General features: G+C 28.9%; 1 protein-coding gene across 1 annotated transcript; it reads right to left on the minus strand.

The window, feature by feature from the left end:
* Positions 1 to 4,163: 4,163 nt before the first annotated feature.
* LOC105248376 lies at positions 4,164 to 15,014 on the minus strand. The gene is made up of 24 exons (XM_025405917.1): positions 14,981 to 15,014; positions 13,921 to 13,956; positions 13,253 to 13,735; positions 12,920 to 13,059; positions 12,623 to 12,813; positions 11,026 to 11,175; positions 10,678 to 10,948; positions 10,465 to 10,592; positions 10,077 to 10,373; positions 8,540 to 8,664; positions 8,343 to 8,461; positions 8,141 to 8,271; positions 7,828 to 8,036; positions 7,502 to 7,634; positions 7,210 to 7,422; positions 6,365 to 6,523; positions 6,232 to 6,287; positions 5,966 to 6,168; positions 5,642 to 5,769; positions 5,262 to 5,549; positions 4,843 to 4,967; positions 4,660 to 4,772; positions 4,460 to 4,590; positions 4,164 to 4,351 (listed from the first exon to the last, which is right to left on the minus strand). The coding sequence occupies exons 3-24, from the start codon at positions 13,327 to 13,329 to the stop codon at positions 4,211 to 4,213; spliced, it is 3,528 nt and encodes a 1,175-aa protein (XP_025261702.1). The 5' UTR covers positions 13,330 to 13,735; positions 13,921 to 13,956; positions 14,981 to 15,014; the 3' UTR covers positions 4,164 to 4,210.

Here is a 15,014-nt window from a genome sequence, read left to right on the forward strand (position 1 = left end):
TTTCTTAATTACATATACAAAACGAAAAACATTATTTGTTAAAATTTTATATGATATTAAAAGTGAGTTTTTTTATTTATGTTTAAGTATAATAATAATAACAAATATGAATCTTGTGACTCATTTTCTTATCATATTTGCATTTTCCAGCTTTTTCGAATAAAGCAATTTAATCGATCCAAGTTTCTTCTCAAGAATAGAATAGTTATAATTGTTCAATAATGCTCTCGAATCAGTTAATCTGCTTTATTTGACAACGCTATTAAATACATTATTATGCTAAGAAAAAAAACGTCAAAATATGGTATATTTTATGTCATCAAAATGCAATACATGTCATGACGTCAAGAATCTGTGACATTAGACCGTCACTTTTACGCAGGGTTGTGAAGTAACGCGTTACTTGTAACATCATTACCGTTATAGTTACTTTTTTTTAGTAACGATGACAAATTTAACAGTTACTTTTACCGTTACTTTTCATATTTTGAAAATACTTACGACATCGTGTTTCTGTCTTATTCAATTTTCGACCGACATTTATATAAAATACGATAATTCTTCGAATGAAATTTATTGCTCTGAGAGGTGTCTGTGAAAATGGCACGACAATTTACGAATTTCAAAAAAATATTAAGAGTTCTGATAGCACTTTTCATACATAGTTCCCGATAAAAATTAAAAAGCGTTCCGCATTCCTAATATTAAAAAATAAAAATCGGAAAAATGTGCTAATTTCACGAATCTAGGACGACACTCTTTCCTTTAATTTACAAAAACGCGTTAAATATTATTATTTTGAGCAAATGTTCCCGATAGTTCTGCTATAGTTCAGCTTATATATGCAATTTCAAACCGATATTTCAATAATTAATAATTTTTTTAGAATTTTTGTCCTTGACCAGCACGACACTTTTGTTAGTAAAAATGTGTCATGCTGATGATTTTCCATAGTTTTAACGACCGTTCAGGACAGTTCTATAAAAGTTCTATTCTTTAGAAACATTTTTTACGCAGAGTTCCGACTGATTACTATTTCTTAAATAATTATTTATAAAATAATAAACGGTCTGCGTAAAAATGTTTCTAAAGAATACAACAGGGAACAACTTTTATAGAACTGTCCAAAACTGCCGTTAAAACTAGGGAAAATCATCAGCACGATACATTTTCAATAAACGTCATGTTGGTCAAGAACATTAAAAATTCATAAAAAATTATTAATTTTTGGAATATCAATTTAAAATTGCATACATTGGCTGCATGAATTATAGCAGAACTATCGGGAACTCTTGCTAAAATTAATAATATCCAATCCGTTTTGGTACTTTAGAGGAAAAAGTGTCGAGCTAGATTCGCAAAGTTAGCACAATATTTTTTCGATTTCGATTTTTAATATAAGGGATGCGAAATTTTCTTTAATTTTTATCAGGAATTGTAGAACTGTGGAATGTGCTATTAGAACTCTTAGTATTTTTTTGAAATTTGTCGTGCCAGCTTCACAGACACCTCTGATGGCGATTAATGACATCATTGGTCAATCACAGTATTCCATTCTTCTGAGGAATAGACGTAATTGGCCAGCTTTTAAGTTTGACGTGATATCGGACGAGAGCACAAAAAGAATGTAAATTTAGGTGTATTTATAAATTTAATGGAAATTAAAATTTTTTTATTTACATGTGAAGTTACATGTTATGTGCTTTAAAGTCTATATCTCTTTAAATTTTACGGTTTTGTAAATTTAAAATAAAAAATTTTTTTATTAATATTTTAATAAAAAATATTATCAAAGTAAATTTTTTATTTAATTCTATTTTGTTTTAACATTAAAAGTATCTCATCTCTGCTTTTATGTCATAAAAACGTCAACTCGTGACTGGAAGAATAGTCAAATGAATGACCAATTTGAAACATCAAAATGACGTGTGCTTGTTATCTGGGTAAGATCTATATTATATATAACAATATATATAAAATTATCTGTACTGTAAATGATCTTCTTATTGAAATTTTTAATATTATTTTTCCCTGTATTTCTTAATCTCGATAGATTTTAATATTTTTAGTGATTCTTCTCCTTTTCTCTTTTTGATAAAAACACTAGTGAGAAAAATAAAAAAAATTTTTATTTCGTTTTATCAAATTTATTATTTAAGAATTGAATCAATTTTGTAAATACTTTAATTGATAAACAGAATTAGTTAAAATTATATATTGTATATTTATATTACGTAATATTATGTTTACTATGAAATGGTAACTGGAACAACGTTTACTTTATTCGATATGTATAGCTTCATTGATGCATATGTAGAAATAAAAAGCTAAAACACCTTTTCCCCAGTGGCTTCACTTACCGCGGCCTGGGTCCGTAGGCTGGTAGGCTGGTAGGGCTCTGAGTTACGAGTATTATTCAAACTTATATTTATTAAATAATTTAATCGGGCGCCAGCCAGCTTTGAAGAGTCTAGTGACTCTCCAAAAAAATTTTATCGCAAATAAAAACAACTGCATGAAACAAATTGCAAGATGGTTACAGTTGAGGAGCCGAGGAAAGGCGTGCAAAATAAATGAAGCAGTGCTCAAATAAGAAAATATGAGTCAATATAATTCGACTTTTGATGCGACAATTTACTTTTTGTCGTATTTGTTTTTGTACGCTCAGACTGACCCCGACCTTCGACTTTGGTATCATAATTCATTTATGATATATGAAATATGACAAAATGCTTTAAGCTCAAAAATCAATGTAAATCAATATAAATCAATATAAATTAATATAAATCAATATAAATATAGTATTTTGACGTGTACGCGTCAACCATCACGTGTCCCTCTTCGGGGCTCTGACCCTTCTCTCTCTCGGTGGATCGACATATATCCCGGCCGTAGTCGCTTCTCTGTAATTTTAATTACATTAATAATTTAACAAATAATTGACGGACAAGACAAATACACAATTTTCGTAATTAGCGCTCGAGAAGTCCTGTCGAGCGTTGACGTCGAGGAAAGTCTTTATTTTCCTGTCACAAATTTTTTCACAAAACCAGATGGAATACATAAGGAAAATAATGTGATGTAATTTCTGTTTTTCTTTGTTCATCAGAGATATCTTCAAATTTTTTTCATACTTTTTCTTTTATTAAGAAAATAAAATTTATATTAATTAAAAATTACTATAATTTTTCACAAATAGTTTTAATTTTAAAAATATTTGCATGTTGAAATAAATGTTGTGGCCAAATATCTGTATTTCTAATCAAAGTAATTTATTTATTTAATATATATTCTTAATTAAATTTTCTACTTATATTTTGATTTTACATACATATGTGTATGTAGAATAAAAATGTTGCAAATAAAAATTAAAAAGTATCATATATCTTTCAATTTTCATTTATATAATTGACACTCGGCATTCATTAATTTCTTCTCATATAGGACAAGAAAAAGAATGCAAATTAAACATTTTAGGCACGCGATGTAGCATTAATAGTTCATCGAATTGATGTTTTTCTTGTACAACGTCAATACTTTATCTTTTAAGAAGCTTTTAAGCTCTTGTGATTACTTGCGATTACTAGACAACTTTACCTGCTCATGCAAGAATTTTCTCTCTCCCCATCTGATTAAATTAATTACCTTAAATCAAAGATATGCGAACTAGATGACTCTGACAAAAATTGAAATGGACTTATGATATTTCTGTAGCATTATAATTACTAGTGCTTAATTATAACTACATATTGCATGTATCATATAGAATCTATATTATGTACAAAAATAAAATTATATCTATTCTAGATGATTTTATTATTGAAATATTTAATATTATTTTTCTCTGTCTTTTATGATCTCAATGCATTGTATTTGAGAATATATTTTAGTAATTCTTTTCCTTATATATTCACTTTTTGGTAAAACATACTAGTGAGAGGAAAAAAATTTCTTATGAATAGTATGAAATTTATTATTGAATCAATTTTGTAAATATCTCAAGTGATAAATAAAATTAGATAAAAAATTCGATACAAAATTAGATAAAATTATTGGATAAAATTACAGATTACATATTTATGTAACATTAAACTATGGAATGGTAACTGGAACAAGGTTTACTTTATTAGATATGTATAGCATTATTGATACATATATGGGAATAAAAAAACAATTGACAATTTGGCTCAAAACTTGCATTTAACAAAAATTATGTTTTAAAAATATCTTCTACAGCTGCTCTGCGTATAAAATTATCTTTTGTATTCAGGTCTAACTTAATATACTCTTCCGATAGTACTACAGCTTTCATGTGACGCAAAGCAAAGTGGAAGCAGAATTCCTCGAGTTCCTGTAATTCACATGATATTCAATGATATTTTGTACACACATAAATAAATACATTAAAATTAATAAATTTCAACAGTAATAGAAATTAACTCCGAACTGTAGTAATTACCTTAGCATTGCATTCGATCGCCTTATTGTAGAAGAAGGCTACATTTGACACAGTGATGATTTTCTTTATTATCTGACTGCAATCTTTTACAAGATTGGTTTCACAATACATGTCGGCCAATTCCATAAGTTCTATAATGAAATGTCATTTCAATTTCTGAATTGTATGTTTGTGATAATTTACGTTTACAGTTCAATTACCAAATGCGTTCTCCGAAGGTAAATCAATTGTGCCGAAATATAAATATTTCAAAAAGGCTTTATAAACGACGTAAGAAAATTTATCCGATACGGTGTACACTGAATCTGATATGCTGTCAAAAAACATTTTTGTCATTATGAAATCAAAGTTGAAAAATACTAAATAATTTTTTCTATGTTTACCTTTGATTATTTTCAGTCCAACCATGTTGAAACATATTTTTAAAATACTGACAACGAATCTTAAGGATAGCCTTGTGAACATAAATAGGTCGTCCTTTGACTAGTATGGTAAGATCACTCGTCAACTGAAGAGCAAATTATTAAATAATAATATTAGATAAATATTTTTCATCTTTAATATTATAATTCAATATAGGACTGGATTGAGATCAGAAGTTTTAATCAAAACAATCATTAACGATTGCAGTTTATTTTTTCTGGTATAAAAAAAAATGTCCTCTAATTCTTTTTTACAAAATCAACAAATCTTTTATAAATCTTTATTCTTTTATGCCAACCATATTAAAATTAAAATATGTATCGTATAAAGTTTTATGCTAAAATAAAAGAAATGCATAAAGAATAATAATGAAACATACCGAAGCATCAAATATTGTTCTTAAAGACTCCAATATATTCAATACTTCTTCAACATACTTGAAATTATTCGTAAACAGAATCAATGAAAATGAATTGTGGATGTGTTTCAACGGACTGTACGCATACGCGTCTTGAATCGTTGAAAACTTTGTGGGAAATGGAATAGGAGTATGATAATCCCACTCAAGGAAACCCCACACGTAGATAATTCTATCATAGCCGACGGCAACACTTAAGTCACAATAAGCAGCGATATCCAAAATCTTTCCCATCTCAGGGACGTTCACCTATCGATCATATCTTTCCTTATTATTGTATTCCTCGTTCCGCTCATCATAGCAATTATTAAAAAGTTTTTTATCAATAATTCATAAGTTACCACGGTCGGACTGGAGGGTTTCCCGTTGTTATTTACACCTACTTGTCCATAATAGTTATTGCCCCAGGCATAGACTTCTCCTTTATTTGTAAGCGCCAACGTATGCCTCTCTCCGCAGACCACCTTAACTAAAACGTCAATCTCTCATGAAGATGTTCGATAATGTAATATTCTTGGAAACCAAATCTCAGACATAAATTTTCAAAAGATTTCCCACATAGCATACATATCCAAACAATGTTCAGAAAGAATCCGGAAGATATCTTTGGCCATCTTCAGGATGCCCTGAGAACGTCTTTTGGACATAGATGCTATATGGATTACCTATTTTATTCGAGATTGTGCATCCTAAGATTTTGCATGGGTATTGGTATTCTAGCACCTGGTCGATTGCAATCTGACCTGTCCCGTTATCGCCCCAACCGTATATTGTATTTTCGTCAGTTACAACTATGTTGAAATTTGAACCACACGCGATGTGGACAACTTTCTTTTTCTCCAATTCATGTTTCACCTGCCACGGCACACTAAAATGGGTTGTGTTTTCGTTACTAACCTGACTATCATTTTCTTCCCTATCATTTTCTTACCAATCACTTTCTTCCCAATCATAATGCTCGCAACAATATTCGTTCCAAGCATACACCTAAATTACAAACAATTGTTTAGTTTATAAGAATGATTATTATCCTTATCATTGTGATAGTTTAATCTTTCACTTACCTCTCCATCGCAAGTCAGAGCGAGACCATGATCCTCTCCGCAATCGATGTCCACGATACGCTTGTCGCTTAATCCGGCGATTCGAATAAACGTGGATACGTCAGGAATCGTAAAAGAAGAACGGAAAAGATCCTTTTCAGCGATTTTGCAGAAATAAACCTTTCAAAAATAGCGTAGTTGTAATACATTTTTTTTATCTGATTTTCTGAATCACACTTAGGATATTTAATTACGAAAGCAATACTAGAAAAGACTTGACAAAAAATTCATGATAAAGTTTTATATTATTTCATCCTAAGTACTTTTCAACACACATGGTAAATTTATATAAATTCATAGGCCATTTTGATACATGTAAGAGAATTTAAATTTTTTCTCACATTTTTAAAAAATTATGAAACTTAGTGTACGTATTTGTATTGCTTTCATTTTTTTCACAACCAGACTGAATGTAAAGAATTAAAACTTAGGTGCTGCAATCTCTGCTTTTCTACATACATTAAAGATATTTTCAAAATTATTTTCGTAATTTTTCTTATAAAGAAAATAAAAATTATATCATTACAATCTTTCACATTAATATTAAAAATATTTGCATGTTAAAAAAATGTTATGGCTAAGTATTTTTGTACTTTTAATCAAAGCAATTTATTTATTTAATATATATTTTTAATCATAATTTATCCATTTATATTTTATTAAATATGACTTCACACACATGTGTATACTCGTATGTAATAATTTTCATTTTCACTTCCACTCTAAGAAAAGTTCATGCTTTAGCGATGATATAAAACTTCATAATATCAATTTTACTCATTCAAGGTATATGAACCCTGACATACCTCTCCTTCTTCTGTAAGTATTAGGATAAAACTTCCGCTGCATGCAAAGGTCTTTATATTTTTTCCACACAATTCTTTTATTTCTTTTAAATATAGAGCAGTGTGTAGGTCACCAAACTTTAAATGCTCCTCTTTGTAATCGAAGTTGTAGACATTCTTGTCTTTCGTCACAATTATAAATCCATTACTGCAGTTAGGTGATGTCATAAATTGCTATGGCATAAGGAATAATATCACATAATGAAAAAAATAGTACAATGAAAAAAGAAAATAGATAAATCTTACTGTATACCATAACCATGTGAATTTGTGGAATAAATTCCGGCTTTAGCACATGAAAGAACGGCCAAGATTTAAGATTTATTGGAATTATCTTTTCCGCTAGAACGCATTGCAAGATTCTTTTCTCATATTTTTGCATCTCACTACAAATAATTTGATAACTTTAAGTTTAGTTACTTTATTCACTTTGATTTAAATTAATTGTACTTCATGTCATCGCACAGTTGTTATCTTCATCTATTATGTTGCTGACATCTGCGATTATTTCTACATCGCTATCGTCCAGCAGCGATTAAAATATAAAAAGGAAGTGAAAAACAAAACCGTCGAACTTACTTTTTTTTAATTGTTGTTTCTAAATTTCTTTTCGCTACATTTTTGTTCGAGGAATAAAATGTCGACGACGTGATAGTAACATCATTTTGTATCGCTGATCTATGTATAAATTTAGCCTGAGTACTCATATCTAATTCAATATAATCTTCCGATAACGTGTTAACTATCATGTGACGCAAAGCAAATTGAAAGCAGAATTCCTTGAGTTCCTAAAATTTACATGATATTCAACGATATATCGTACACATAAATAAATATTGCAATTAATGAATTCCAACATTAATAGTGATTAACTCCGAATTGTAGCACTTACTTTAGCATTGTACTCGATCGCATTATTGTACAAGAATGCTACATTTGACACAGTAATGGTTTGCTTTATTATCTGACTACAATCTTCTTTAAGATTAGTTTCACAATACATCTCGGCCAATTCCATAAGTTCTGTAATGAAGTATAGCTTCAGTTTCTGAATTGTAATTTATGATAACTCTAATATTTACAACCCCAATTACCTAATGCGTTGTCCAAAGGTAAATCGATTGTGCCGGTATACAAGTATTTCAAGAAGGCTTTATAAACGACATAAGAAAATTTATCCGATATGGTGTATACTGGTAATGAATCCGATGTACTGTCAAAAAGCAACATTATATAATAACCAAAGAAAAATTCTCAATAAAAAAACCAGTTTCCTTTTTTAAATGTTTACCTTTGAACATCTTCAGCCCAATCATGGTGAAACATGTTTCTGAAATGCTGGGAACGAATATTAATAATAACCTTGTGAACGTAAATAGGTTGTCCTTCGACTTGTATGATAAAATCACTGGTCAACTAAAGGACAAAAAATTTTGAATAATTTAATAAGATTAGATTAATATAAAAATTATCATAAAAAATACCTAACTATTTATTTTTCACTTTTAATTCAATACTAAATAAATAGTTAATACTAAAATCTATAATACTAAAATCTATAATACTAAAATCAATACTTAATTCAATCCACACACGCACGCACACACACAAACACATACACACATACACACACAAACACACACACTAATAATTCAATATATGACTGGAATGATAATTAAAATTTTAATCAAAACAATCAACGATTGCGATTTATTTTTTTCTATATAGAAAAAAATTCTCAATTCTTTCTTATAAAAATCTACAAATCTCTATATTCTTTTATACCAACTTAGGAGGAAATCAGTCAAATTAATATAAAAATATATAATACATATTTTCATATTAGCTTGATTGATTCGCAGATAGCAAGCACACGTCATTTTGACGTTTCAAACTGGTCATTTTTGGTCATAAGTCGTCAAAACGACTGATTTGTTACATGATTTTATATTGATGTCTTAATATAACATTATTTTGACGTTATATTTCAGTCATAAACTGACGATTATTTTGTTATTAATGTGATTAGTTAGTACATTGATCCCATAAAAAAAATCTTTTAAAATTTTTTATTTAACATGACTTTCGCGATCAGACTTAATAATTTTTCTTTCGACGCATGCATCGATCTGTGCACGACTCATATTGCTTAACTCAAGTGTTCATTGAATTAGTGCACAGTGAAAATATTAGCTATATCAATCGACTATAATTAAAGTGTCAAAAAATATACATATTCTTTTATAATACAGTTGATTAGCAAAATATATTTTTATAAAACGCCGGCAATGGAAGACATTATTTGTTGACATTTCATATGATATTAGAAGTAAGTTTCTTTATTTATGTTTAAGGTTAATTTAAAATAATAATAATAAATATGAAACTTGTAACCTATTTCCATATTTGTGTTTTCCAGCGTTTTCAAATAAAGCAATAAAATCGATCCGAGATTCCTATGAAGAATAGATTGGCTGTAATTGTTCAATAATGTTCTCGAATCGCACAATCTGCTTTACTCGACAACGCTATTAAATATAATGTTATGCTAAGAAAAAGATGCCAAAATATGGTACATTTTATGATGTCAAAATGCGATTATGTCATAACATCAAGAATCTAACATTAGATCGTCATTTCTACGTCATAAAAACGTCAACTCGTGACGAATAGTCAGTGAATGACCAACTTGAAACGTCAAAATGACTGTGCTTGCTACCTAGGAATCAACCAAGCTAATATGAAAATATGTATTATATATATAAATATATATTTACTTTTATGCTATATAATTCAAAAAAGTACATATAAAATAAAAATAAACATACCGGATCATCAAATGCTGCTCCTAGGGATTCTAATATTTCTTCAATATACTTGTAATTGTTATTATTCGTAATTCGCACAGTGTGTAAAGAATCATGCACAATCAATGGTTTGTCTTCGAACGTTTTATTGTGCGCAAACACATCAAAAATCCTCGAAAATTTCGTGGGAAAAGGTTGGGTAATATTTTGACAGAAGTAGGAACCCCATACATAGACAGTCCTATCATAGCCGACGGCAACACTCACATTACGACAGGCGTCAACATTTAAAACTTTTCCCATTTGAGGCACGTTCACCTGTTGATTAATCATTCTTTATTGCATTATTTTTCATTCCACTCGACGCATGGCGATTATTAATGTTTTTTAATTTTCGTTCATGAATTACCAGTATCGGATCGGAGGATGTGCGGTTGTTATTTACACCTACTTGTCCATGAAAGTTAACGCCCCACGCATAGACTTCTCCTTTATTTGTGAGCGCCAACGTATGGTTGTATCCGCAGACTATCTTAACTAAAACGTTATTCTCTCATAAAGATGTTCGATAGTGTAACATTCTTAGAGATAAAATCATAGAAATACATTTTAAAAAATTTACTTATTTTATCCGAGAATGTGATAATTTTGCGTGGGTATACGTAATATTTTTCCGCTTGGAAGATTGAACAGATTTGGCCGTCTCGGTTATCGCCCCAACCGAATAATTCATTTTTGTCAGTTACAACTATGCTGAAACGTGAACCACACGCGATATGAACAACATTCTTCTTCTCTAATCCGTGTTTTACTTGTTTGACACGACCATCATAAATAGCAGCGTTTTCAATATTATTCTGTATATAAATAATATTGTCTTCCCAAGCATACACCTAAATTACAAACTATTGTTTAGCTTATGAGAATGATTCTTATCGTTATTATTGTGATAATATAATTTTTTATTTACCTCTCCATCACTAGTCAGAGCGAGACAATGAAGCTGTCCGCATGCAATGTCCAGGATACGTTTTTTACTAAAGCCGGAGACTCGAATAGGTGTGAACTTTTCAGGCCCTCTTTTAAATAAACTGCGTTTACCGCATTTCCAGGAATAAATCTTTTAAAAATGGTATAGTTGTAATACATTTTTTGATTTTTTGTATCTCATTTTATATTTAGAATGTTACATTTAAGTATGAAAGCACTGCTAAAAAAGACTTAACAGAAGTTTAAAAATAAAGTTTGATATTATTTCTCCCTAAATGCTTTTCTATTTAAGGGGTTATACCTAGTCAGCAAGTCGAAAAAAACGTATTTTTGAAGAATTTGAAAAAACTGTTAGGTATTTTTATTTTATCGATTCTTTATCATAATATATATCTATCAAAGGAGTTTTCATAATTTTTTCAGTTAGAAATATCAAGAAATGTAGGCACAGTAGCTATTTACCAGAGACATCTTTTTTGGAGGCACTTGACGGTGAGCAAGATTACTCGGAACTGAATCATCTGAAATAAAAAATTCGAAAGAATTTAGCTTTCGTATGAATTGATCTATTTCGTGAACGAAGGGATTTTAATTTTGATGAAACCTTTTTTTTATTAACAAAAGAACGAAAAGTTTTAACACAAAAAATTCGTATTTTTGCGTCAAACGTCTGTCACATTATCAAAAATCAATTTTTTGTAAAATCCTTCGTTCACGAACTAGATCAATTCATACGAAAGTTAAATTCTTTTGAATTTTTGATTTCAGATGATACAGCTCCGAGTAATCTTGCTCACCGCCAAGTGCCTCCGAAAAAAGATGTCTCTGGAAAATAGCTACATTTCTCGATATTTTTAATTGAAAAAATTATGAAAACTTCTTTGATAGATATATATTATGACAAAGAATCGATGAAATAAAAATACCTAACAGTTTTTTTTTTATTTCCCAAAAATACGTTTTTTTCGACTTTCTAACTAGGTATAACCCTTTAATAAATTTATGTTATTGGCCATGTTTTTATACTTATAAAAAAACTAAATGTTTTCTCACATTTTTAATATATTATCAAACTAAGTATGTGCGTGTGTGTATTGCTTTAACTTTTACAATCACATTGAATGTAAAAAATGGAAAATGTGCTGCAATCTCTGCTTTCTTTGTTAATAAGATATTTTCAAATTTATTTTTATATTTATTCTCTTATTAAGAAAACAAAAGTTACATTATTACAATCTTTCGCATCCCATAATTTAATTTGAAATATCTTAATTTTAAAAATATGTGTATGTTGCAATAACTATTATGGCCAAATATCTGTACTTCTAAGCAATTTCTTTGTTTATTAAAAATTTTAATTACTTAATTTACTTATTTTTCTATAGTATATTTTGATTTCACACACATGTACATATGTTCAAATTTTTATTTCCACTTATTTCTCTTAAGAAACGCTTACAATTCATAAAATTATAAAACCTTATTCTATATCAATCTTATCTTTCAAGCAAGTTAAAATTTATTCCCAAAAATATGCCATCAAGATACATTTAAAGAATATAAACTCTTTAATATACCTCTCCCTCTTCTGTAAGTACCAGGATGAAATAACAGTTACGAACAAAAGTCTTTATGTTTTTTCCATAAAATTCTTCCATCTGTTTTAAGGGAGAAATATGTATGTCACTAATCTTCGAACAATCATCTTTCTTATTATCTAAACTGTATACATTCTTGTCCTTCGTCACAATTACAGCTCTACTAGAACCTATTAAAATATTATGATATATATATATATATATATATATATATATATATATGTAACAATATTACATAGCCAAAAAATCAGTACAATGAAAAGTAGTAAATTTTACCATATATCTTAATCATGTGGATTTGTCGGATAAATTCCGGTTTTAGCACATGAAAGAATGGCCAATGTTTAAGATCTATTGGAGTTATCTTTTCCGCTAGAACGCATTGCAAGATTCTCTTCTCATATTTTTGCATCTCACTACAAATAATTTAATAACTTTAAATTTAGTTACCTCATTTATTTTGAATTGAATTAGTTGTATTTCATGTTATCGCACGGTTCCTAATTATTTTCATCTATTATTTTACCGACATCTGCTATTATTTCGACATCGCTATCGCCTATTAGTAACTTGTGAAAAGAGAGAAAAAAGCAAAGCTATCAAACTTACTCTTTTTCGTTAGTTGTTTCTGAATTTCTGTTCTTTATATCTTCGGGAGTACAGAATTTTTTCGATGAAGTCGACATGATAGAAACACGACTTTGTGTCGGCACGAGTTGAAAAATACCTTTTCTTCTTCTTTTTCTCTCAAATAGAACTCATTCGAAACGCTCTTATTATTTCCTTCGCAGAAAGATCAAGTCGAAACGCACTCATACGATAATAAAAAGAATTGAAAATGAATGAAAAGCTACACCTCTGCACCACGTTTTTCACAGTTCCTTCCTTGTCGAATGTTGCTTTAGGACGCATTCAGACTTTGGCAGAAAAGCGGAAAACTGACAAGCAGAAGCCAATCACAAATCGTACTGGTAGTAAGCAGTACAATCTGCTCATTTTTGATTGGCTTTTGCTTTTCTTTTTTCCGCTTTTCTGGCAAAATCTGAATGCGCCCTTAGGGAGATCATAATGCAATCACGTGATACAAAAAATCTGGAAGAACAAAGGGGGATGTATAAACACTTTAACTCGACGAGTTTCGCTTACTTTTTCGGAAAGATTAAGAATTTCGAACAAGTGAATACTTTTATACGAATAACGAATAAAAATGCACGTCCATGTAAAAATATATATGCAGGAATCAACAGAGAGATATTATTCCAACTTGAGGTACTTACGGGCAGAAACGTACTTGTAATTTGTTGCATATTGAACTGAAAAAATATATGTAATATACAGGGTGCATCTTAAAAAACTCCCACTAAGCAAATAACGTTATTCCTGATTAAAAATCGAGTCGAAAAGTCCTGATTCTTTTTTCCAAGATTCATTAAATAATTAATCAGATTTAAGTATTAAAAAGATTTCTGAAAAGATAAATTGTTTAAAAATTAATACAAAACAGTTTATTTTTTTGCTTATTCAAATCTTCTATGTTGATAACGAGAAAGTTTGTCTTTTTATTGGCGCGACTTTACTTATTAATTACTGCTTTATTAAGCATTATGGAAAAAATGGTTCAGGACTTTTCGACTCGGTTTTTAATCAGGAATAATGCTATTAGCTTAGTGGGAGCTTTTTAAGATACACCCTGTATATATATATATATATATATATATATATATATATATATTATTTATTTATATGCTCTTATTAGTATGTATTGATGAATTAAATCCTCTAATTTTATTTTCTTAATTGCATGTATAAATTGACAGAGATTTAAGTATATAAAGCTTATAACCAAGATTCATCGCGTTCATTTACACCTATACAATTTTGTTTGCTCGCAAAAATTTTCTTTATCGCCATCCCATTAAATGAATTACTTTAAATCAAAAATATGCTAACTAGGACGACACTGACACGAACTAGAATAAATCTATAATTTTTTCTTTTCATTACAACTAATAAATTCCTTAATTATAATTACTTATTGCATATATATGTAAGATCTATATTACAATAAAATTATCTAGACTGTAAATGATTTTCTTATTGAAATTTTCAACATTCTTTTTCCTTTTTATTTTTTTTTTCCTTTATTTCTTTTTCCTTTTTATAATCTCGATGAATTTTAATATTTTTAGTGATTCTTCTCCTTATATATATTCATTCATTCATACTAATGAGAGAAAACAATTTTATATGAAACATGAAATTTCTTATTTCTTTTTATCAAATTTATTATTATTAAATAATTATTATTATTAAATAATTCAATCAATTTATAAATACCTCAATTGATAAAGTTGAAAGATAAAATTATATA

This window comes from Camponotus floridanus, unplaced genomic scaffold, assembly GCF_003227725.1.
Source record: "Camponotus floridanus strain SB8 unplaced genomic scaffold, Cflo_v7.5 scaffold127, whole genome shotgun sequence".
NCBI lineage: Eukaryota > Metazoa > Arthropoda > Insecta > Hymenoptera > Formicidae > Camponotus > Camponotus floridanus.

Excerpts from the sequence above, each read along its gene's own strand:
- LOC105248376 (XM_025405917.1), bottom strand. The coding sequence starts at position 13,329 with ATGTCGACTTCATCGAAAAAATTCTGTACTCCCGAAGATATAAAGAAC. Across the intron at positions 7,635-7,827 it reads GAAACAACAATTAAAAAAAA|TGAGATGCAAAAATATGAGA; the intron begins GTAAGTTCGACG and ends AATTATTTGTAG. Across the intron at positions 6,288-6,364 it reads CTCTGACTTGCGATGGAGAG|GTGTATGCTTGGAACGAATA; the intron begins GTAAGTGAAAGA and ends TTTGTAATTTAG.